At 47.6% G+C, this 25,939-nt stretch overlaps 1 protein-coding gene across 1 annotated transcript in view; it reads right to left on the bottom strand.

The window, feature by feature from the left end:
• Positions 1 to 55: 55 nt before the first annotated feature.
• The window catches only part of LOC103761962 (paired box protein Pax-5), a 27,429-nt gene continuing 1,545 nt past the window's right edge, over positions 56 to 25,939 (bottom strand). Inside the window, exons 2-6 of the mRNA XM_029965377.1 lie at positions 24,204 to 24,369; positions 19,645 to 19,842; positions 15,630 to 15,694; positions 13,528 to 13,656; positions 56 to 207 (exon numbers count right to left, since the gene is read on the bottom strand). Coding sequence (XP_029821237.1) covers positions 56 to 207; positions 13,528 to 13,656; positions 15,630 to 15,694; positions 19,645 to 19,842; positions 24,204 to 24,369 — 710 coding nt within the window. The remainder of the gene's footprint in view (positions 208 to 13,527; positions 13,657 to 15,629; positions 15,695 to 19,644; positions 19,843 to 24,203; positions 24,370 to 25,939) is intronic.

The following is a 25,939-nucleotide window of genomic DNA, read 5'->3' as shown; positions in this document are numbered from 1 at the left end:
ACAAAACCCTAAAGCATCATACTTCACAAGCAAACACATAACCCATCACAACATCCTAGTGCCTGTAGAGCCCCTCTGCCTGTGCCTGCAGGGAAAGGGAAAGGGGGTGGTACTCCTTCACACTAATGGGGCTGGAGGGCTTGAGATGAGCTTCGCTGATCGAACTGAACATCCCCAGCAGCCAGAGACCAACAGCGGCAGTGTAATCTGGAGGGGGACTAGGAGCGTAAAGAGGACCAGAACTGCAATCAGGATGAACAAGTGAATACCAACCAGTGATTAAGAGGTGAAATCCCTCAGGTGCAGAGCACACCTGACGCAGGGAGACAGCAGTGGATCAAACCCCTCCAGCCCTGCTGGCACCAGCTCCGACTTTCTAGAGCACCTAGAGAGGGAAAAGCCGGGCAGAGCACAAACCCAGGGAAAATCAGCTACATTTTCTCTGGAGGCAGAGGAAGACCTTATGCCCATATCTCCATCACTCCCCACTGCTGTGCACACATGCTGGGCCCGTGAGGGGGTGCGGAGCACGAGGCACACGGGGGTGCAGAGGGAGAGCCCACACCTTGCCACACATGCACCTTCCTCCAGCTGAGCACTGAACACACAGTAACGTAGTAAAGATCTCCTATGAGCTAAGTCATACCTGTTACATACTATCTGCAATGTATTCAAAAGTTCTTTGGCACCTTATAAAAATGCAGGTGAGTTTATTCTGGGCTTGCCAGCTACCAAGGCGACTGTCATGGTGTTGGCACTTATATCCACAGGTTTGGCTAAAGCTGGTTTAAAAACCTAGCCCCACGTCTTTGAACACTGTGACCCAAAGGGAAGAGAACCAGCTACAGTGAGCACATCAGTGTACATGTACATACCTATGACTGTCTCTTCTTGTATATACACACATATATATTATATGTATATGCATGCATAGTAACAATCTGTATTCCATCTGTCCATCCATATAACTATTACCTATGTAGAGATGCTCATAAAAAAAAAATCAGGGGTAATAGGAAAGACCTCTGCACCCTTTGCAATGGTGATTATTGACTGGTTCATTCTGTGCCTGATGGAGATAGCATGATTGCCTGGGATGTACCTTGCAGGTTTCTAAACAGAAGGCTCCGGAATCAATTTTGTGGTAACTGGTTAGATGTGACCAGCTTACAAACTCAGCATGGGTGTCAGGAAGCAAATTCAAGCAGCGCCATTACGGTTTTTTTAAATATCAGAGGTGAGGAAAGCCTCCCAGTTGGCAAGCCACAGGACAGAGCAGGGATTAATGATTTTGGCTTGGTTTTGTCTCCAAGGTGACAAATGGGTGCACAGCAGGCATGCTGCCATGGCTGGTGGTAGAAGGCGATGCTGAAACTCACAGTTTGCACAGGAAGATTTGTCTCTCCTGAAGTGAGGACAGTGCTGACAGCTTCCACTGAGCAGGACCTGATTAGCTGGAGATCACCACTTCCTTTGCTGTCCTAGGGGTCTGCTCTGCATGGCAGCCGCATGCTGAGGACAGCCCCCAACCCCTGCCCAACTTCCTCTACCCATCACTGCCACCACACCAGCTCCTCTCACAGCCTCTGTAGGAAGTGGTGGTCTTCAAGAGAGGAGCAGAACAGAGGATGTGAGCATCTCGGAAAGCTTGACAAGAACTTGTCCTTGGTGGCCTATATCAGGCAGAGACTCCAGCCCCAGTGGGGGGTAGGGGAACACGTGGATACCCCAGTGCCAAACAAGTTTTTCACTTCACTGATCGGTGGAGTGACACCACTTTCACACTCCAGAGACAAATTACTGGCTCGAGGGCTACATTTTCATCCATGACATTCTAGGAGGAAACGTTCTCAGGGACTTGCCTCAGCTGTGACAAGGCTCTGAAAGTGTGTCCTGGTGTGTGGGAACAAGACCAAGAAGCTTCAGAGGTTTTCACTGATTTGACACACTGGACACTAACTTCACAAGGAAGCATGGACAGATTTCAGCATCTCCTCATCCTCACATCCCTTTAAAGTAAACTGACCCCATAAGATGCTATGGTGGTCAAACCATCAGGCACCAAATGACTCCACAACAAGGACCACTTGGGTGTAAGAGAGGGAGAGCAGGTAAACCAAACACTTCTGCCAACTCAAAGCCACAAACTTAAACAATTCCAAAATTACCTTCCCTGGATTCAGGCATGCCTATAATTATGTTCCTCCCATTTCTGAGCACCTGCAACAGTCCTGGGCCACTCTCCACCCTACCTTCCTAGGCCATGATGGATGAGGACTGTTCTTTGTCCCCCCACTGGGGCTAGGCAGGAAAAGTCAGGCTCTACTGTGCCACAAAACCTTGCTTTCCAGAAATGCCACCTCCTGTGTCCTTCTGCCTTGGGGGAAACCCAGGCAAGAATGGGGAAAGAATTCTCGGGGAAGCAACTGGCAATCCAAGGAATCATAGAAGGAAAAGCCCACTACATGACTATTTCTTATTAGTTGACTTATAGACAAAAAAGTCAGGCACTGTCAAGCATGAAATCTTATTGGGACAATAGAGATGGAATTGCCACAGCTGACAGCAATGTTTACAAGGGCATCATCTGTCGATGCTGCACAGCATGAAACCAGCAGCCCCGTCTAACTCTGTGAATTGTAACAAGAGACAAAATGTCCCACTTGGGACAGGTAGGAATTGTACCACCAAAAATAACCGCTCAGGTGTAAAATCCATTAGAGGTGCATGGAAAGAAATCCAGAGGAGCCTGGTTGACACAGAGGGAGGCTCCTGAGCCCTCTCCAGCCACAGGAGATAGCAAATATGATCTCAGAGAGATCTCTGAGAAATTACTTGCCAGTGGGTTTGGTAGCTTGCCTTCACCTCCAGCCCAGGAGAGTTTGAGTAAGGGGACCAGGAATGCACTCATCCCCACTCTGTAGACTCTGACCCCCAACCGGCGAGTATCGCTGAAGGGTTTCCAGTCAACATACAAAATATCAGGCACTCTGAGGCCTGATATGAGGCTGCTGAGAAACCAGTACTACTTCTGAAGGGTGTGAGTGTTTTAAAAGTCTCCACCACCAAATCTGTCTAACTCAAAGGAACCATATTCAGGGTAGACTGAATATGGTTAGGTCCAACATGCACCTAACCAACGCTTTGTTGTGAGACCTTCCAAAGAATGGTCTGACACATAAATGTCCCAGAGACAGCAGCTACAGAAAACTATTGCAAGGTAAGTGAGACTAGAAGGAATACCTCAACAACAAAGTTCAACAGTAACTGCTCAGAGTGATAAGGGGCAAGACTAAATTGTGTTTAGCCAGTATAAGACATTCTGGTGTCTTCACTTGAAATGCTTAGTGACCACAAAGCCTTTGATATGCACACTTGTGCACCAACTGCTCGCAGCTTCTCTCTCAGGGTTGTGCCTTGTCTCTCTCAATACACACTAAAACATGAGGAGATACACCATAACCATTAGATGCGGTGGTATGCAGGCAAAACCAGCGGCCGCTCCCACATAACTATGTGACAGCCCACCAGGCAAAACCCAGCACCCCACCAATTACTGCTGCAATGAGGAGAAACGACACTGCTGTCTGAGATGATCACCATTCGACCAAAGCTGTTCTTACAGATGTCTTCTTACTGAAACTTTACTTTCTTTATTTTTTTTTGATTGTAAGTTGATGTGACTCATGTAAAGCACCTGAAAGAAGCACCTTCCCTCGAGATCATTACCACAGGAGCAGCATCTGTAGCCTTTGGCTTGCTCTGTTCATCAGAATCTCTGAAGTCCTGGTCTATTGCAAAATGTCCCTGCCCATGACAGGGGGGTCAGACTAGATGGCCTTTAAAGGTCCCTTCCAACCCAAACCATTCTTTGATTCTATGACTCTAAGTCCTATGAGAGACATCTTTTTACTGGCTTTGTGCCTGTTTACAAGATGTTGGAGTACCACAATGACAGGGTTGCTGGAAGTTTCTGAACAAACAAAGCTCTGGTGAGAGCCGCGCATCCCTACCCAGCCCATGATTAAAGAAATTCAGAGAGCAGTGGCTGCAGATGGTTTGTTGTGGCAGCACCCCACTACAGAGCTACAGGGAAGCAGTTTTATGAAGATGGAATGCCTATGTGATAAGAAAGCTGTTGCATTTCACTGATGTTAGTCCCTGATTTCCAGTCAGTCCCGGATACTGAGATCAGCCAGATCAGCTAGATAGGAGATTTTAACTGGATTTCCTTTCAACACAAGGGCACCTCAAGATTTTCCCAACTTAGTCTTCCTTTTCCATCTGCAAAGTCTGCTCAAGTAAAACAAGAATAAGAAGAGGGATTTGGCTATTTGCAGCATATATGAATGTCCCAAAGCTCCTGCTGATTGCTGATGATGACTGTTGTGCTCTGCCTGGGCTGCTGGATGTCTGGGACCCCAGAGAGCCACTGGACAGGCACAGGTTGCCCATGCCTCAGGATGTGCATGCATACAGCCTAAGTACTGGGGGTGATGGCATGTTGCCATGTCCTGCACACACACTGGCTACACTTGAGCCAGTTCATATACTCTTAAAAACATATCTTCCCTTGTGTTCCCAGAGCAAGACCTGTCCCGGGATTGGTTCTCCACCAGAGCACTCAGCAAATGCTGCCTTTGTAAGCACTACAGCTCTCTGAGCTCTCTTGTGTTCTCATCGCTATACCATGAGAAATTTATGAAGGGGTTTTTCTTGACTTCTGGCACATCCAGGAAATACAGACAGCCTGCAGGTATGAGTCCAGTGCTCCTGAAGACTCAATATGACCAGCTATTCACGTAACTAGCTAAAAACCACACAAAGTGCAAAATGCAGTCACCATGTTTGGTGTAAGTAAACCCAAATGGGACTATTCTGCAAACACCATGACAGGCCAAAATGGGCAGGATTCAATCAATACTGCACAACCACCTCTAGCAATGAACAACCCTCATGCAAACAGTACACACAAAGACCATGGCAGACAAAAACTGAACTGAAGAAAGCCTCTTGTCTCAAGACACCTCCATTTTCTGCGTCTCACTGATTTTGCACTGTCTGCTTATAAGGAACTTCCTGGTTGGCAGCAACAGCAATTACAGCTTAAAATATAAACTCCAGAGCTTCCCAAAGCACCAACAGAGAAAAAGTGGTTTTCCACTATCATTTAGGATTTCAGGAGGCTGTCATTTCAGCCAAAGAAATAATTCTGACTTTAAAACCCCAGTAAGCTCGAATCAAATCTCGCTCCAACTGCAAAAGCAAATTTGAGTTCTTACATGATAATCCTGGCACTAGGGCTGCATTTTGTGCAGCCATTGAGAAGGCAGATGACCTGCCATTACCTGCAGAACTGTTTACTGCTCCCCCAGGGGCAGGAGCAGACTTGGAAGGAGAAGGAAGACCCTGCCAACTTGCACCCCCAGCCACCTTGCACCCCCACCCTGGTGGTCACCCCAGCAGGCAGAACGAACACAGGACAAGGTGATGGGAAAGTCATTTACCTCTTCTGGGGGCAAGGGGGAAGCCTGACACAAAAATACATGATATTTGCATAGCTCCAGATACCACAAAGGTGCCAAATCATTTACTTAATGCCATGACACTGGACCTTTCATGTGGGAATACCCTCTGCGTCTTTTCAAGCACCGCCTGCAAATGGCCAAATCTCTATCTTCCAGGATAAACAAGGCTGAGCCACTGCAGCTCCCCTAAGCTCCCCAAACACATTTGAAGTACAAGCATTTGTTTTAACAGCACAAATGTATGCTGACAGACCCAAGCAAAACTGATGTACAAATGGGGAGAAAGGGAAAAAATCCAGCATCGCACACCACGACAAAAAGCATGTGACCCTTCTCTCACAGAAATGCCTCACCCAAGAGCATTGTGTGAAGAAAAGTCACAAAACTAACCAGGTAGACCACCAAAAAGCCAAACAATCTTTTCTTCATTTTGTTCTTCAGTTCTCTGAAAGATCTCTATCATCATTTAAGAGGTGGAAAACTATTTGTGAAAGTCTGTGAGTAATATAATTTATCCAACATAAGACCAAACTTTTATCACCTCTCTGTATATACACATAGGTGACAGATGCATTAGAGGCACATAGATACATGCTCTCTGCAGGTACATAGGTACATATGTGCTCTGTGACAGTACCTCAGCATTTCCTCCTCTCTGGACTCTACCAATTTCTCAGTAAATCAGAATGATCTTGCTTGTGACTTTTCCACTTTATTTTATATTAGCATTTATAACAAATATCCATCAAAACTGACAAGTCAAGTCCTGCTTGTCCACAAAATTGCTTCTTCTTTGGAAAATGCATTCCCACAGAAGAATCCTGGCCAGACCCAATGCTGGCACTGTCAGGATGATCTGTTGAGTCATCTAAACAGAATTTTAGCTAAACCTACATGGTTTTTTTTTTAAAAACATCTAGCACTCAACAGCTCCTGATGTGAATAGCTGGAACTACAGCAGGGCTTTAAAGAGTGGTGGAAGTCTAGGCTTTTAATTAACATAGCTCCAGGAAAATCTCTGCTCTGCTGAAGTCAGTGGCAAACCCACAAGGCTTCACCCTGGAACCAGAGGAGAGCTCTCTAGAAAATAGGGGCCCCAGGGACTGGATTAGGAGAAATGCGACAAACATGCCTGATACGCACACAAGAGAGCTGATAAACCCCTCACTCAGAAGGGGCAGCTGCGCTGGCAGAGAGTTTTCCTGCACTGAGTTGCAAACAGGCTAGCATCACCAACAGCCAGGGTAAAACCAGCCCATCCCTCCACACCTCTCAGGCACGAGGGCATGGGGACATCCCCCTCTGAGAACAACTGCCTGCCAGCCACTGCCATGTACCTGGTTATGCTCATGTCCACAGGGACCCCACAGAAGTCATCAGCTGGAAGCAATACCCCAGAGCCAGGGATGCAGGCAGTCCCAGGCATCCAGTATGCTTGCAGCTCAGAGCATCACAGAGGAGCTGGGAAGCACACGGATGGCTAAGAGTGTGGAATGCTTCACTGTTCCACAGAACTGAACGGCTTCGTCCGAGGAGGACTTCAGCCCACAGGCTCCCTGACCCAGCCAGCAGAGCCTGATCCTTCCCAATCCACTGTCCTGTATGAGCAGCACTCAGGTGAACACATTGCCCTCAAACATCAGAAGAGCTCAGTTTGGATGCTGAAATGGCTTTTTGTTTCATTTTCATGCATTTAGACATTCAGAACTTTCTCGGAAGCTAAGACTATGTAATTTTAATGCTGCTGTAGCAGAGATTTGAACTGACTCACGTTTATTCTTTTTTCCCTAGAATTTCATGAGGAATGTCAAAATATTCTCTTTTTCTCTCAAAGACAAATCCTGTGCCTGCTGAGCTCCCCTTGCTAATGTCTGGTGGCTGAATCAGCACCAATAAGCCCACAGGTGGAGGGTAGTTCTTGAAACACTCAAAGATTTTATTATTATGCCTTGGGGCAGTCAAACTCCTCCTCCAAGCATCCACCATCATCCATGGGTGACACCATCACTGCTAGTGTCAAACCAATACTGTCCACATGTGACACCGTTACTGATGGCGTAAATAAAACATTGTCCATGGGTGATGTCATCAAGGCTCATGTCAAACTGCCAGCATGGGTAGAGTCTGCTGCCACTTCAGCACATTCAGGATGGACCATGTAAGATACACAAAAGGTAAATATAAAGAGTGAAACAAAAGAAACCCCCCGCTATTCTGGGAAATTATATCCAAGGATGTAAAAGAACAAAAAGCCTCCACCAAGCCACAGATGGCACAGATGAAGCCATCACTGCAATGTAATGGCAAAGTCCACATCAAACTCCTTTTAAAAAGGTGATGTCAGAATCCATGTGGTGAGGAAAAAACATCTCTTTCAGTTAAAGAACTGATGGGACAGCCTACCCTGCGCTGCAACCCCTGGAACAGAACCCTGAACACAACAGACAGTCTGCATCAGCAGGAGAACAGTATTTGCTGACTCTGCAAAATCCCATTCCCTTCAAATGCTTCATCTCATTGTAGTCATGTAGTCACTGGACTTGTCTACTGGGGTAAAAACAACTCCAGTGAGTAAGCGCTGCTGAAATGGCACTAGAAATCATTAAACTCCAACACTTCTCTGGGACTCTGCAGCACCTATTCCACACTGGGCTCCCTTTGGAGGCCACTGACCTTCTGTCATGCAGCCTCTGAGACATTTGTGCCCACATCCCTGCAAACTTCTGCCTAGCTGTGAGTGTAGCTTCTTGTTTCTGTCCATCTGGGAAAACACAATTGATGGGCCTGCTATGGAGGAAAGTCACAAGATGCAGAAACACTCCGTTTTATCAATCCTTACTCATGTTTAGTTGTGTTTGCTCTGCTTTTCCCTGTCTCTCTGTCCCCAGACGTGTCACTGACTCAGTGAGATCCTGCTCACCTTCATCACTGCCAAGAACTTCACCAGCTGATCCCAACAGTGGCCATAGTACTGGTGTCATTGAAAACAACCCCAGCAGCTTCAGCTGCTGCTCAGGTCAATGCTGCTTGGACACCCAGATGTGCCTAACCCAGGGCATCCCTTCATGACAATGTGGTGACTGTAAAACAGGATGGTTCTCTAAGACATTGGATTGCATCCACCCCTAGTTACCTCTCATTTCCATTAGGGTCCCAGTCCCTCTTGGAGGCTTATCCTCTTAGACAGAAGGCTGTGAGCCAAACACCTGGAAATATACTGTGTCTGTGATTAAAAGCAAGGCATTTTTCAGAGTTCAGTTGAGGAAATAAAGCACCAGTGCTTACATCATCACACTAGATGCTGACATCAACATCGGGTTATGATTGGTAAGAATGGAAACAAAACAACTGGTATAAGTGGAGGTCTCCTGCCACACTGGTTTCAATTCCCCAAACTGCTCCACTTCTGAGAAGACTCCATAAAGGTAAATTTGAAATATAGTCTGCTCTTTGGTGCAGGTACTTAAATCTGATAAACCTCTCCTGCGGCAAGAAAGGGAGGGTGGGGAGCATTCCATGCACCATTTGTTGAGGGTGTCTTGTTTAATTTGAGCAAACAGGGCCATAGACACTTTGCTGTCAGGCACTCATGAATGCATGTAGCCTTTTGCTCTAACCAGCTGCATTTACACAAGGAAAGCACACAGGCCAACTGGTCTAGCACACCCCATGTCCCTGCAGGGAAACTGCATTATCTTCTGTGTCACCAGGGCTACACCTGAGTAGTGGCACGGTGCCCCTCCATGCCAACCCCTTTGTTAGCAGACAGTAGCTGAGAGGATGCCAGCTTGCACACTCTAAAATCAGACCAGGGCAGTGACAACCCTATAGTGGGTTTTGTTGGGGTTTTTTCCAAAAGCTGAAATTTGATGATCCTGGTGAGTCCCTTCCAACTCATAGGATATTCTATGATTCTATGATTCTAACCATAGCAGGATGGGCCAGATGACATTTCTGCCTACACATTGATGGTCTCTATTTTAGCAGCATAGAAGTAGTGTTAGTTGGTAGACATGACAGATATCCAGAACTTACAGAGCAACTCTGTATGCAAACAGATTTCAGGCTGGCTTGGCTGCTGCTCATGTTCACCCACTGCCCTTATTACCTGCCAGTATCAGAGATTTCTGCACATTTCTGTTTCAGAAGTGAGAACTCAAGCATACTTCTGTGTTCTTGGGCTGGGCTAAGCTGCTAAAGCATGTAAATCTCTAGGAGTGAAAAAACAGGGGGCTAGTAGAAGACTCACAGTCAGGCATACACACTCCAACATAACATGCAGTATTTGCTCTAAGGGGTATCATTCCCATCGGGAGGAATGGTTTGTGTTTTGCAAAAAGCAAGGAGGAGCCACAAGGATGGAGATTCTCATGATTATTCCAACTCCTGTTCATAAACCCACTGGCAACCAGTCTCATCTCTCTGCAATGGTACAGGAACGAGCCTCTTCCCACAGCCCCAGGGCAGCCCTGACAGCAATCACAGCTGGAGCAGAACACAAATGGTAGCTGCCTGCACCAAAGGCGGGGCTCAAACCAAGCAGCTCAAGCCCTACACAGACCAGCAAGCAGAGGGCTCTGCATGAGGTACAACAGAACTCCTTCACTCAGCACGTCCCCACAGCAGCCAGCATTGCCCCCACACACTGCCCCCTTCCAGAGAGGTGAACACTCTTGGAAAGGACCAGCAGGCACAGTGTGCCTCTCATAGAGTACAGGGCTGGGCTCTTGGGAAAGCAGGAGTCCTTTGGTGGAGGGATGCCACTCTGCCACAGAGATATTCTCAGCTCTCAAGGAGACCCCAGATGAGAGGCACATTCCATGTTTCGGGCACACATGCTTGTTCCAGGCTCTCTCTCAGCTGGGGTTAAACAAACACAGCAGGCCCATCACACTTGGCCTTAAGCCCTTCTGACATCTCTCTCACACCTGCACAGCTCTGCAGGATGGAAATCAGGGCTGTGAAAGAGAGGACTGAAGGGAGAAGGAAGGGTGCGCTCTACCTTACCATGCACTGACCCTTCTGTACCCATCATCCTCAGAGCACACTTCAGAGCACTCCAGAGCAGCCCAGCAGCCTCCTTCATCCCCAAATTATGCCCTGGTCTCCTATGCACCCACCTGGGGACGAAGCTCCCTTTTGCCCTCTTCTCAGTGCTTGACAAGGATTATTTAACCCCACTTCAGAAAGCTTTGACTTCTGAACAGAGGATGCTCAGCACTTCCCAAAATATGTACCCTGTCAGGTGTCATTATGAGACCACCACTCCCTACCGTGGCCAGTGCAGTGTAATCTGTCCCTGCGTGTCCACTGGCTGTGGGCACTAGATGGAGCATTCAGATTGTTCTGACTCGGGGTCTTGCTGTCCTAAAACAGACCCCATTCAGGGCAGGCACCACAGCACAATGACTCCAAGCACCCCTATCACCCATCTGCACCCCTACATGCCTTCCCTGAGCCATGGGGCCAGGCAAATGTGCATCCACAACACTCAACGAGGCAATCTGCAGGCAGAACAGCAAGGCTGGTGCCCAGCATCCTCTGCTGCTGGAGGTTGCAGTGTCTGCCTTGTTACAGAACAGCCTGCTCTTCATGTCAGTCTCCAGTAGTATGTCCTTTAACCACAAGTGAAAGCAACCGATCCCCCACGAAGACACATCTGCTCCAAGTCCATATTACAACAGGGAAAAAAAATTACACCTTCAGCTATATAAACCAATAAAGACTGTCTGATTTGGCTTGCCCCTGTTGCTACTCAGCAAGCTTCCCACTGGGTTAAAGACTGGTGACATCTGCTAAAAAATTGTCAAGAGCAAGGAGAACAAAACTGGGTAATGAATCACACCAAGTGTTCAATGCAGCTGGAAGATGGAGGGGCAAGTCCACCCACCTCACCCCCAGGCCAAGGGTAGCCAGAACAGCCAGACAAGTGCTACACAGCAGGTGGCTCCAGCAAACGTGCACAGGGAAGCAGAGCAGCAGGCATGCACCTTCCAACAGCTATCAAGAAACGGTACATCACAGCAAAGGACACGATGTAAGGGGTTTGCTGCTGAGGGAGCCTCTTCAAAGTCACAAAATGGTAAAGTTAACTCTGCCCCCTTGTGCATCTACATCATGATACATCTACATCATGATACAGGCCATAATTAGGTGACATGCTTCTCCTCTTTTCGTCAGAGGCATATATAGCGGATACAACCCATCTCCCTGTCACCTGCAGCACAGACCTTTGGGACACCTCCATGGGCACCTCACACACACTCGGACTCATCCAGAGGGACCTTGTGCTAAGCAGGATGGGGAGGAGTTATGGATGCTCCTGGGGATCCTCCCAACAGACAAAGACGTTGGAGTACTTAACTATGCCTCTTCAAATCTGCAGCTCTGAGCCTATTATAAAAGCAGCTTAAACAGTCTGCTGAGGACAGCATTACTGTCCGGCTTAGGAGCTCGAAAACCATGACTCATCCTGCCAGACTGATGGGGGTTGCTTAGATATCACATGCTCACTTCTAGATGTGAACTGGCAAAAGCTGGGGAGGTTCTCAGTCCTGCTTCTGGTAACTGCTTTTGCTTTTCAAGGAAGAACTTCATTCTTTTCTCTGCTGTTAAACCAGAGTCTTCTCACAGGCACCCAAAAACTGGCAGCTCAGGAGAGTGCTGTGACACAGAAGCCATGTGGTCTCAACACAGGCAGCCTCTCTCCTGGCCTAGCTGATAAAATACAAAACTTCCACCCTACCTCCTTTAATGAATATATTTAACTAAGCACCTGTGGCCCGGATTTGGAAAAAAGTATCAGATGTACAATCACAGAGTTGAGTAACAACAGCATATTCAGCAAGTCCCTGAGCACAGGGACATTTGTACTCCCACCATCAGACCAGTTCTCACATAGCTGACATTGACCCCATCAACCTCTGGCAGTTTTCCCCCCAGTTTCAGTAAATCTAGCTCGACTCTGATCATGTGCTTCCACTAAAGCATCCACAGGCACATCGTCCTGTTTGTGCAACTCAGGCACCAGGTTGCTAGCATGATTTTAGCTGTGTCTCCCCCAGAGACGGGGGGTTAATGCCACTACAGCTTCATCACACCCACCCACCACCCCCTCCATCCCGGAGGGGTTGGGCAGCGGGGGACAGCGGGGGCAGTGCAGGGGTGCAGATCCATGCAGGCTGCAGGGCAGTGCTGGACCCACACCAGCAGCAGGAGCTGAGGAACATGAGTGCTCCCCAGAAGATGCAGAAGCCTGACACAGCAGGAAGGGGATTCCTCCTCCAGGAGACTTCCACATCCTCCGCTGCAGCATCCCCACTATGGCTCTGACATCCACTTCACAGCCACAGCCTCAGCTCCTCTCTTTAAGCTCTTACAAAATGAAAGGAATGGTCCTTCTAGTCCATCTCTGGTACCCTTCTCTCCAAAGCATTGTTTTCAGTAAGATGCAGAACAAAACAGGACCATAAACCTGGATCTGAGGAGTACTAGCAATATCCAATCCCAAAAGGCTGTGCTCAGTTCCACCCTCCAAGACTGATAAAAGCCCCTGCTGAGAAGGACCTTAGAGAAACATCATCGCGGACAGCTCTGCACTTTATTTTCTGTCTCTTTGTGGCTATTTCCTCTTTCAGATGTCCACAGAGTCAACACAATAGTGACTCTTCCCCTGTTCCCTGGTAGGAGGGAAATGTTCCACAGCTAGGACAAGGGTCTGGTTCAAAACTGACTCACTCACTGCCAGAGCTTTTTGACACACTCAGACAAGACCCTCCTCAAAGAGGTCCTGCTCCTGGCCACTGGCTCACTTCAAAGGTCCCTGACGTGGCTGTGACCTTGGCACAGTCCTGCTGAAAAAAACCAAACCGCACCACAGCCAACAGCAAGAGATGTCCACAGCTCCATCACATCACACACACAGAGCACCCACCCCAGCCCCATCCCACCCTTCTGGCCACGCATCCGTGCACACCCCCAAGAAAGCAGCTCCTGCTACCTTCGTCCCGCTTGCGCTTGTTGTTCTCGGTGCTGGGGGAGGCGATTCCCAGGATCCCACTGATGGAGTAGGATGAGCCAGCAGAGTCAGTGGTGACAGAGGACACCTGGGTGACAGATCCCGTGGAGGCTGCAAGGCAAGGACAGGCAGTCAGTCACAGGACAACATGGGCACCAACCTACCCAAAAGCCACTGGACCCCATGGCATGATGGAGGTGGGCCAGGGCTCTGCCAGCCACCATGGCTCCTCCAGCTCAGGAAGGACACTCACCCAGACTAACTACACCCAGTCCAACCCAGCTGCATGCCACAGCAGCCCAGTGCAGCAGTGGGAGCAGAGGCACGGTCAGCCCTTGCCCCTATCACAAGGGGCTGGGTGCATGCACTGTGAGATGGGAGGTGCTTTTCCTTTAGCAGTGAGATATCCCACCCCTCTTGAGGCTTGCGAGGAACACCCATTGCTTGGGGCAGCAGAAGCCACCCAGTGATACAGCAGCCCATGTCGCCAGCAAAGGCGGACAGAGCTTTGTGGGAACACAGCCATGCAGAAAGAAAGGAGCTGCCACAAAAAGGGTCCTGGGACAGGAACCTCCTTGGAGTGGAGCAACCCGCATTTCCTGTGCTAGGTGTGGTTCCTGCATCCTGATGAACCACCTGGCCAATGAAGATCCTGCACAGCTGGGGTTGCCCACGGATGGACAGCTGAATGGCCCTGAGGTTCCCCAAAATATGAATAAAATCCACTTGGCTTTGGTAGAGCCCTCAGGAAAGGGTACTGGGTGTGTCCACCAAGGGAGGTCACTCATCACAGCCAACATCATCCTGGAGTTGCCACACCACTCTGCAAACACTGTCCACATGATGCCGTGGGAGTCCAAGGTTGCAAGGAAGCAGGCAGAGGAGGAAGCACACCATCAACTTGATCAACTCATAGACTGAGCCTGCCCTGCCACGTCCTTGCATCCTAAAAGTCACTGTGCAGACCACCAGGACAGGGTGCAGAGATATGCTGCAGGACCACACTGAAGACCCCTAGCAACAACTCACACAGAGCACACTAGTGCTGCCTTTATCAACTCCAATCCCTGAGAAAAAAGATTTTTCTTCTCTTCCCTGCTCTTGTTTTTCTCTAGAAGAGACAGGCCTTAAGCCACCACAGCGAGATAAGGCATGCTTTTCCTCTGTGAGATTGTTTTGCCATTTCCTAGAGAGAAAGGCTGATGACATGGGGTCTGCAGTGTGACTTTCTGACAAGCCCAAAGAGCACAAGCGACTCTGCAACTTCTCTCTCTGTCTCAGCACATCCTTGCCAAGCATGTGGTACCAAGAGTTTCACCAAATCACAGGTAACAGCACAAAGGCAGAGAGGAGCTAGGGCCCCCAGACCATCTCCTGCTGGGCAAGGGCTGACCTGTGCCACGGTGGGTTTCATGGAACAGGGACAGAAAGAAAGCAGCCCTGAGCCCTGACCGAGCCCCTCCATCCCCGCCACATCGCAGCACAGCAGCATCTACCCCCCACAGAAAGACACTGTCAGCCAGGGGAAGGGCTGAGGGTGCCTCACCAGCCTGGGTGTCTCCCTGTGCCAGCATCACCTGCCTAAAGGCACAGCACCACTGCTCTGCAGCTGAATTAAAAGTTTCAGAAAGTTTTGCTACCTCTTCACTCAAGACTGCAACTGCACAAAGAATTATGGAAGGGATAGCTGATAGACGAAAAAAACACATTCAAAACTACTTACTGACTAATGATGCAGAAAATGTTATGAATAAGTATCCCTTTCTTGATTTATTACTTTAATTATCTGACATTCTATAGACCCCCATTAGTGGGGTTTTTTTGGTTTAGATTTCAATTTTCTGTCTCATGGTGAAAGCTATTTATCATAATAATCAGTAAAATTCAAAACCTTTTAGCAGTATTTATAAAATTCATTTACTATGTTCAGCCCTTGGAGAATGACAAAGAAGGCACATTAGCACGTGTGCTGAAGTGTTTTATGCAGAATTATCTGTCCATAAGAATGATTAAAAGTTCTCTAGAATATTTGTAAGCCATTATGTGTTTTTTTTAATATATTTTTTAAAAAAAGTTTTCCTTACCTATGCTGTGACTGGAGGCTGGTACCTGCTGATTGGGTGGCTGCTGCACCTTCGTCCGTATGATCCTGTGAGCAGTGGAAAAGAAACAACCACTTAGCATTAAGCACACAATTGTAGGGGGCATCAGACACTATTTTTTCAGTGCAGAACACCTATATCAATACAAAAATTCCCTTCATGTGTATGCTCCCCTTGTCATTCACGGAAATATCAAAGTCTGATGAATGGATCCAGGACTACATTTGTGCCCCCAGCCCCTGCCATTAGGGACATTGGGGTGACATTTCACAGAATCATTTTGTGATTTTATTCAGGTTGGAAGGGACTTAATGGGTCATCTGATCCAATCTCCCTGCTCAAGCAGGGTCATCCCAGAGCACATTACACAGGATTGCATCCAGATGGTTCTCAGAATGCTTCAGAGTTTGATGCTTTGGTGTCTCTGAGGACCCAGTCCTCACTACCCAGGAAAGTGACATCCATCACTATCTGGGCAACCGCCAAGCCAGCACCCCCTCCCCAGGAAGCTGGACCTCTCTGAGCCCAGAGGTCCCAGCAGGCTGAGGTTTGCACTCTTGGGTGATGGGACACTTTTGCAAGGCTGTCCCTAGACTGCCCCAGCTATGGCACTCACACACCTTAGAAAAGGAGCTGCTTAGCCAAATTATTATTAAAAAAAAAAAAAAAAGACATGTGGGAACTAATGTCAATCTTAAAACCTGAATGCCCACATTGTCATCACTGGGGACATCAGTCTCTGGTCTGATTTATATTTGCGCTAATCAGGAAAAATTCAGAGATACAGAAAAAGCAGTAGGCATGTGTGGTGGTGCAGGACAAAGGGCACCAGCTACAAAGAGAGATGCTGAGGAGATGCTACACACAGTGCTCACCTGCCCATGTGCTACGGAAAAAGAAAAGACAGGATCAGAAACACTTCCAGAGATCACACAGCTCTGCCTCTGACTGCAGCAGAGGTGGAAGGGGCTGGAAGGAGTCATGTCCTTGGCTCACCACACATTCCCCCACTTCAGGCACAGCTGGCACAGCAGCAGGGCCACAGTGAGCATTTCTTCCCTCTATGCCGGACAAACTCTCCCCCATTCCTGCCTGCCGTGTATCTGGAAGACGGGAGAGGAGGGGGTGGAACGGGCGTGGGGGTCACAGGAACACACAGCAGTTCCTTGCTGGAAAGCCCCGCCATGAGCCAGCACAGGGACCACCACTGGTGACAGCCAACCCCATCCCAGAAGAGAGTGTTCTGCCATTCCCTTCCCTTCCCAATCCTCAGAGGAGTCTGATGGAGTCTGGCAGGGGTTTGGTCTGTCCACAAGCCATCTTTTTGCTGCCAGACCCTGGGTGTCAGGCACGGTCAGTGTGTTGGTCCCAGCAACACAACCCTCAGGACAATCAGCCCAGGACAATGGGCAGGAACAGCTGTGACAGCAGCTTTATTGGGGGAGCCAAAGCAATGGAGCCTGCATGGGTGAGAGTGGAAACAGTCCCCTGTACAAGCCTGTCATGGTGAAAGAAGTGTGTCCAGGGCCTTCTGACACATAAACATCTTCATCTCTGGAGGGTTGGAGGGCTAGAGCAGTTTGAAGCAGCTGGACAGCTCTCAGCTTATTTGGGCAAAGCTAATCACAATGATTAATTAAGTCTTAATCACAGAGACTTGCTCCTGCTATGGAAGAGTGGCCTGTTATTAATATTAATGTTATTAATTAATAACAGTAATTATTATTTACTCTTATGTGGGGTTAGCAGCTAAACTCATCCGGTAAAAGGCTCCCTTGGCAGCGGGGATGTGCTGGGAATAGCCCATTCCCATAGCCCCAATGTTTCACAGGAGCACCGTTAGCATCCTAGGAGGGAACAGCACAGCTTCAGGGAAGCCCCCTGCACCATGGAGTAGGGGGACAGTGCAGCGGCCCTGTCCTCCTCTGTGCAGAAATGCCAGCTGCAGGAGGACAGGAACTATGCTGCAAGATCTGGGTGGGCTCAAGTGTGCAACAACCAGGCAGCCCCTGATTTACACCTCAGTGGAGAGCAAGAGCATCATGGGCACAGGCCTGCATCCTTCCCACTCCAGCAAAGCCTCAAAATATATACTCAATATTAAATATGAGCATAAAGATCACAGACTACTGGAACTGGAAGGATTTAGCATTTAAGCCAAGTGTTTTGATGTGAATTCAAACTTCTTTGTCACATGGCTGTTCAGACTGGGTTTTCAGGATGAGGTCCTAGGCCAACAAAAACTATACTCCAGCTACCCCAACTGATTACAACAGATTGCATGCATTACTTAAAAGGTATTTCAAACCTTTGAGAAAAAAAAAAAAGATTTTAGCAGATGAGAAAGAATTGGATTTCCAGCAAAAAAACTTGGTGGTGGATCATCAAATGGGTTTCTGATACAAAGGCAGTGGGGATGTGGGCATTCATGAGTGTGGAAACACACAAGAACACAGCAAGAGAAACATGGAAACTGCCTCAAAACCTGACTGGAAGCTACTTAAATCTCCCTTTTTCCTAAAGATGTGAATGCCCTTTTTGTAGTTTTTTATGAGATGTTTGAAGTTCTCCTATACAAACATAGGACTGCTTACAGCACCCACACTTCTCACATGACCCCATCTGACATTAATGGAAACAGAGCTTTCCCTGAATTATTTGATATTTTTCTTTGTTTTTCCTTGTATCTGTATTATTTTTCAAACTCTCTTTAAAACTGAAGACACCATGTCCATATTTACTACATGCTGCTCTAGAGCCTCAACAAGTCAGGGGTTCCCAGGCAACAGCAAGGGCCATGCGTGAACTGATCCACTTTCTTCCCTTAGGTACATGAACGTGTGACTCGATGTTCAGTCCATCAAGGCAGAGACTGCACTTTCTGCTAACGCTGGGGAAGCCACTCCGGCTACTCAAGCGGCAACTCCATGAATGCAAATCAGGGTGTGATAGCCAATAAAAGAATATTGCATCAATTTATTTCATGTCTGTGGACACAAATGAGACACTTTATAGCAAGCTGCATTTGAAGGATTTGCATGCAGTTGCACAAGTGAAAATCATCTCACCAGAGTAGTGAGGTGGAAGCCTGGTGCAGAGTGAAAACGAAAGAACTCTGCTTGCCGTGGGTGTGTGTGAGGCTGCCCAAGCACTCTGCCATCCAAGTATTCATCCTTTACTGTTGCTCTGGCAGGGCTGGAGCCATCATGAAGTATTTCACTGGGTTTTCCTAGCACCAGCCTTATACATTGCTCAACTCGGGAGGAAGTGGTGAGCACAGAAGGTGTACCAGAGAAGGTAGTAAGTTGGAGCCCCTCCAGACCCCCCTGCAAGCCCAGCCCTGACTGGTAAGGTTGTAGCAAAACTCCCAAACACAGGACTGAGGCTTCAAATGAAATTACCTTGCATTTTTACAAAAGCAATTCAAGGCCACTCAAGTGCGTCCATGTAACAAGCAGATGGTTGAGGTCCTTGGTCACCATTAACCAAACTCTCCTGGTGATATTCATGCTGAGCATAGGCCTGGGCCAACGTCACCAACACAAAACAGGTGTCAGGGGACAGAATGGCACCCATGCCTTGAGCTCCCCTGTTTCCCAGATGACTGCCACCCTACTCAATGGCCATCTCAGCTTCCCTTCTGGGCAAAGCATGTCCCACTGAACCCCCACCACACTGAGCAGAACCGGGGCTTCATTCAAAGCAAACACACAGGGTCGTTCCCAGCAAGGTTCCCCCATTCACAGACTCGGGAAAGAATGGGAAAGAAGCAAAAGCTGGTAGCAGAACCTGTCCACTCCTAGAAAACGCTCATCGTCTGTGATGCTTCAGCCACCGAAGCAAGCCCACAGCTGCTCCCCAGCCCCAAACACCTCAGGGAAACACATGAAGTTGCTTTTCTTGCAAACAGCCCCAAACACCCAGTCATACTAAAAGACAAGGATGCAAAGACAGTGCTTCCGTGGAGCATCCACCCCAGGACCAGACCGAGCTTTACCTGTTAATGGAACTGACACTAGGCACGGTGTCATTGTCACACACTCGCTCAGCAAGGAGCCTGTCCCTGATCTCCCAGGCAAACATGGTGGGATTTTGGCGTTTGTACTCTGCAATTTTTTCGACAACTTTGGGTGTGGCGACCTTTGGTTTTGATCCTCCAATCACTCCAGGCTTAATACTCCCGGTTTCATAATACCTGGGACAACATCCAAAACAAAGCTTTAGTTATCACACACAGACAGAGAACATGCTCTGAGATTTATAGAGAACATCACTTCAAGGTAACCAAAGCCCAGCAAAACCTCAGATACATCTTCACTTTCACATACATATTTTCTGCCTATGTAGTGCTTTATCACCTAATAGATTAACTTATAGTAATTGGAATTGGGCCTCTGGATACAATATATATTTTTCTGTAATAGCAAGACAAAAGAAACAATGCAAGATTAAAGGGCATGCTGAGATCCAAAATTAACTGAAAATGTGTGTTATTAATCAGCAGTACTGGCAATAATAAAAACAAATCACACCAAAGAACACTTTTTGCAGTGGACTCTTCGGTAGCAAATTACTGCTTCTACAGAAATTCTCTGTCATTAATATCTACAGCTTGCTATCATTTCAGAGTAAAATAATGGCTAGGTATTCTATTTTATTTGTACATCTGGAATACCTATGCCAGCATATCTTTTTTCTATTTTATGGTTTGAATATGCATATTAGGGTTTTAATAGTTCATATTTTTTAAATGTATTTTTTTCAGCATTATGTTTTCACTAGTATCAATCACAATTTTTGAGGGAAAGGGAGCTGCCTGCACTCCAGAGGGATCCAGTTGATGCGGGGATTGGTTTCTGTGACCAGCTCTTCCTCAGGTGCAGCATCATCACCCCCACCAGCAACTCTGCTGATGCCATGCCCCCAGGAAATGTGGAGAATGGGATCCCTAAACCAACAGAAATCTGGCAGAATTCTTCACAAATAAAGCACACAAGAACAACTGCTTTTAGTAGTTTTACAACAATACACCGAGATTCCTGAGCCAGGTGAGTCTCCCCTTTTAATAAACACACGCTGTTGAGAGCAGAAGTTGCACCTTGTCTGATGAGGGCCAGAATGGAGACCAAGAATGAGACCACGCTCTTCTCTGCTGTGGTCGGAATGCTCCATGCAGAAGGCTGTTTCCCAGACCTGCACTTCTTTGTATTTTGAGACCAGATAAAAAACAAGCCCCGTGCCTACCTTCAGCCACCACACCAGCTGCCCCAGTTCTGCACATCCCTTTCATATAGAGCAGACCCCAACTCCGTCAGCGTCTCGACCGGACGCCCACCGAGCTGCACTCTCAGGAGCTCAAACATGACCACTTGCTGCTCCGCACCCGTATTTCTAACTCAGAAGAAACTCTCAAGCAAGAATATAAGACTGTTTATTAATATATTTTCTCTGCAGCTATCTGACATAATCATTACATAAAAAAACCCCAGAAATTAATTCCCCCATCTTTCCAGCCTGAACAAAGCACAAACAGTCTGCACAGCCAAAGTCTGCCTCACTGAAACACACAACTGTGTTCATCAAATTTCTGCCAGGCTACCTGTCTTCCAGTCTTTCTGTATGCAGGGCCTAAAAGTCCTTTAAAGGGACCAACACCAAATTGTTCATACATGTTCTCAGATATTCTGGGTGCAGATGTTGACATGGAGCTACCAGTCTCCATGAGCCATTAAAGTAACTCTAAAGCATTGAGTGTCAGGAATGGGTTAACCCTCCCGCTGCCCCTAAATGCAGCAGGTTTTAGGTCAGAGAGGCAAAATCCAGCACCTTGTGAACTTTCACAAGAACATGACAAAACAATGGCAAATACGGCCCATAAACCTTATAAAACCTTGCACCCTTTATAAAACCTTGGCTGCTGGCACCTCTCCTGTGAGGAGGATGTAGAAGGCAGCCAGGCAATACCACAAATGCTACCAGACAAAAGTCACAATTTTCTTAGATCCAGTCAGAACAATGGATTTCACAAACATTTCTCAGTGTTTTTCTCCAACAGCACTCGTGGTCAGTGCCCTGCACCACAGGCCAAGCCTGGCAGAGAGGAGCATCCCCAGCGGCACCAGACACCATGGGGCACATGCCAGCTGATGCTTTCCCACAGCCAATCACCACAGTAGGAAAGCCACGGTAGTGAAGGGCCTTGACACCACAGTGCTGTGGCTGTGGCCAGCTCACCAGAGGACGAAGCCCTGGTGCCCTCTGGGCAGCAAGACCACTCTCAAGCTAACTCTTTAACCCCTGCCCACTCTCACAGCCTCAAGCCATGCCAAAGCACACGTGAGCCCATGGGAAGGCTTGACTTGCGCAAGAGGTGCAGGATTGGGCCCAGACCCCCTTCCCTGGGCACTGGGGGAACTCACAGTGATGGGCACAGCCCTCACACTGCACTGCTGCTGACATCCCTCTCCTCTCCATCCTGGTAATGAACCTGGGGGCAACTGCAGGGCCTGCAGTCTATACAGCTCTGTCATCCTTGGCTCTCATCTCCATTTTAAAGGCAAGAATGGCTGCACATCTTTTCATGCACATCAAGTCAAGGCCTTTTGCTCACGGAAAGTTGCCAAAGCAAGTGGAGGGTGGGCACGCCCACGGCACTCTCCTCCGAGGGGTGAGAGCTTCATTTGCCCTGCAACTGCTGGTTCCCTGCCTCTGGGTGTTTTTTAAAGTTGCGCTGAGGACTGAAAAATTCTAATAATAAAATTCCCAGTGTAAGGATTCCCATTTTTCACACACATGAACACATATGAAAAAAACACACACAACACAGAGCTGCAATTACAGAGACATTTTACCCACTGTACTTATTAGTTATGAAAATAATGAGCTATGAAATTCCAATTTATTGTTGACAACTTTAATGACAGAGCTCTGGAGCAGAACTCTGAGCTCTACAGTGCAAATATATCTAGCAGTAGACCTAAACTGTCAAAACTAAAACCACCAGACTTTTTCCTGGTGGGTAAATAAATTGGCAGTTTCCAAGCTATATGTTGGTCCTGATGGGAATTGGTGGCAATTCTGTTGCAGTAGTGAGCATCGCCAGCCAAACCACACCAGCCAGGCAGGGAGCTCAGGCCTCTGCTGGCTGCGGGTGCGGAGCCATAAGTGGGTGAAACAGCCTGTGATGGGCAGGATAAAGCCCATGGAAAGTTTGCCTTTATAAAACAGTCAAGGCATCTGTGTTTTCAAAAGTCCACTGGGAAGAATGCATGTAACTTGCCAGTGAAGACATGTAACTTCAAGGAAGGCATGAGAAAAAAAGCAGGGACACTGAGCACAGGCAGCAATGCCGGTTCCTGCAGCTCTGAGACTGAGCAGGGCTGTGGGGCTCATCAGTTTGGGCAGGTAGAGGTAAGGTGGATGTGGAGAAAGTAGTGACAAGAACTCCAAAACCAGAGACCTATGAACCTGACAAATCTGAACGCTTAAATGACCACTCCTTGGTAAGAAATGTTGTTAATCCAACAGATCCCATGCATGATACTACAAAACAAAAAAGCCTTAACAGTCTCTGCAGCTATGCTGTGTCCAGCAAGTTGGTAAGAAATTGGGAAAGAAAAAGATAGTTAAAATAAATGTAGTAAAATTCTAAACAATGAAATTAACTGGGAAAGTTTAGCAAACATATTGGGAATTAACTTTTCTAGATGAACAAGGAAAACATACTCTGAAAAAAAAATTTAAATTTCCCTTAATATAAGTTGCCCAAGTATGTCTGAATACCTGGGGTTAAAAACCATTTTAACATCATAATTTGCACTAATTAGGTTTAGACTTGTTCACAAAATTTAAAAATAAAAAAAATAAAAATAAAAAAGCGAGGATGGTATTTTTTACCAAAATCTACGTCAAATTTTAAAATGAAACCAGGAAATAAAATTAATTCAGAGTTTAATTTCCTGTGCCATAGTGTTTGGAGCAGCTCCCACCTGAATAGAGGGCTACTTCCAAAATAGCTACAATTAAGATGGTTCCTAGTTTCTTATTGTAACCTGTACTTTCATAATCCATCAGAAGAATGGAAAAAGATGTTTAATCATAAATAGTGGGACATATGCAGAGTAGCCTGTATGAGTGCACGCAATGTTGATGAAATGTATAACAATAGTATTGTTAAAAGACAGTTGTCTTCAGGAAGCAAAACAAGTAACTTCCACAACTTCTACTTTTTTTTCACATTTTGCTGAAGATGACTGCCAGATTTCCTCTCCTGTTCAGAACAGACAGCTGCAGGACATATACCATATATACAGCAAATACACACGGCGTTCTGCACTTTGCATTAGAGTTACGTACAAGAAGCTGTGAAACAAGACACAGTGGCTCTTTCTTTCCACATCAGACATATAAACCCACGAGTGATCAGGAAGCCCTTCTCCTCACTGGACTGATCTCCTGATCACTACAAGTCTCCGTTTGTTTGTAGTCTCCAGTTCAGGACCAACACCGACACTCTTCTCTTGACGGACACAGAAGGATTCGCCGTCCCCCCATTACCTGCCAAGTATTTTGCTGACACAGCCATGGCTGACGCGGAGCTGCCGGGAGATGTCACACGGTCGGACCCCTTGATGGGCGAGCTCCACGATCCTTTGGCGAACGACATCTGGGAGGGGGCGGCCATTCACAAAAACACCCCCCAGCTGATTCACCCCTCCATGTCCTGAAACACACAGGGGAGGGGGAGAAGAGCAGGAGAAGAGCTGTGTGAGAGTTTTTGACGTCTCTGCAGAGCAGAACCCCCAGTCCCAGCGCTCCCCGACTCTTGGCATCGCCTCCCCAGCATCGGTCTGATTTCCCTGAGCAGAGCAGGAAGGCGGCCGCGCTGCCGCAATGCCACTCGCTGAAGGCACACCGGGGCCCCTCGGGGAAGATGGCCACGGGGAATCACGCAGCCGTGCCCGGCACCCCGGGTTAACCCCAATCCTCCTCCCAAAACCTCCTTCACCCAATCACGAACTCCAGGGCAGGTTTGGTGCTGCCCCGTGAAGCGGAGGCTGGTCAGAGCCTCTGGCTGGTCAGTGGAAAATAAGGCTGCGTGATCGCTCAGCCCACACAGTGCCTCTGTCTGAACATAGGAGATACCTGAAATGAAACACGCTGTGGTTTTGGTTTTGTTTTTACAGATGCCTTGAATTAATCAAGGGAGAAAAGAGGAAAAAAAAAAGAGGAAAATAAAAAGAGCATAATTCTGCTCCTAAAATTTGCGGCAGCCTTTGGAGATATTATGATCCCACAAATAAAGCATGAACACTTGGGCAAGCCCAGTATATTACTCCTATTTGAACAGATTTGCACCGTTCACCTTTAGCAAGGTGAATCATATATATGGTGGGAAACGGGATCCTCTAGGAGGAATAGCAATGAAACTGTAAACCCCATGAACACATAATAATCCCATGTACCAGGAGGTAATATAATTAACCCTAGTGTTGTTATTCATCCAAACTACTTATATTACAGAGGAGTGGAGAAGCTGAAAACAAGCCACAGGGGCAGTACAGATGCCAAATCTTGGGAAAAAAAAAAAAAAAAGAAAATCTCTCTATTTGCACAGGGCTTGAACTGTATTGAATAAGTTGACAAGCCAAACGCCTCAGTGTTAAAAAAACATAGATTATAGAGAGCTATTTTTATTTAAATTCGGTCATTTCACTATTGATTAACTGCTGTCAAACTTTGCAAACACCTTCTAAAACTGTCAGGACACATAATGAACCCACATGAAAAATGTGATGCTAAGCCCTGTGGTGAGCAGACAAGCGCCTGCTCTGCTTTCTCCGGTGCGAGAGGCAGACTGTGCCAGCGGCTCAGCCAGCCGCAGGCTCGTGCTTCCCTTCGAGTGCCGGGAGTCCGGAGCGGACTCCGGGGACGGGACTCCTGACCAGGGAGCTGCCGCGGCGCCCGGGACGCCGGGGTGGGGGTAAGGGACAACTCGGTGGCGGAGGCGAACGGGAGTTGCCCCACAAGGCTGCGGCGAACGAGACCTCGGGCTCCTCACCTCTTCTCAGGGCTTTAAGTTCGGGGAATCATTCACAGTGCACTCAGTGTGAGTGGGAAGGTCCTGTGGTGGTGTTCACGCAAGGGGAGAGGGAAGAAGGGGAGAACAGGACAGAAGAAAAGAAAAAGGAAAGAGAAGGGAAAGGGAAAAGAAAAGGGAAAGGGAAGAGGGTGGAAAGAAACGGGAAAGGGAAAAGAAAAGAGAAAAAGGATGGAATGGGAAAGGAAATGGA

This window comes from Manacus vitellinus, unplaced genomic scaffold (genome assembly GCF_001715985.3).
Source record: "Manacus vitellinus isolate BGI_N305 unplaced genomic scaffold, ASM171598v3 scaffold_9_pilon, whole genome shotgun sequence".
In the NCBI taxonomy this organism is placed as follows: domain Eukaryota; kingdom Metazoa; phylum Chordata; class Aves; order Passeriformes; family Pipridae; genus Manacus; species Manacus vitellinus.
This window is presented reverse-complemented; position numbering and strand designations above follow the sequence as displayed.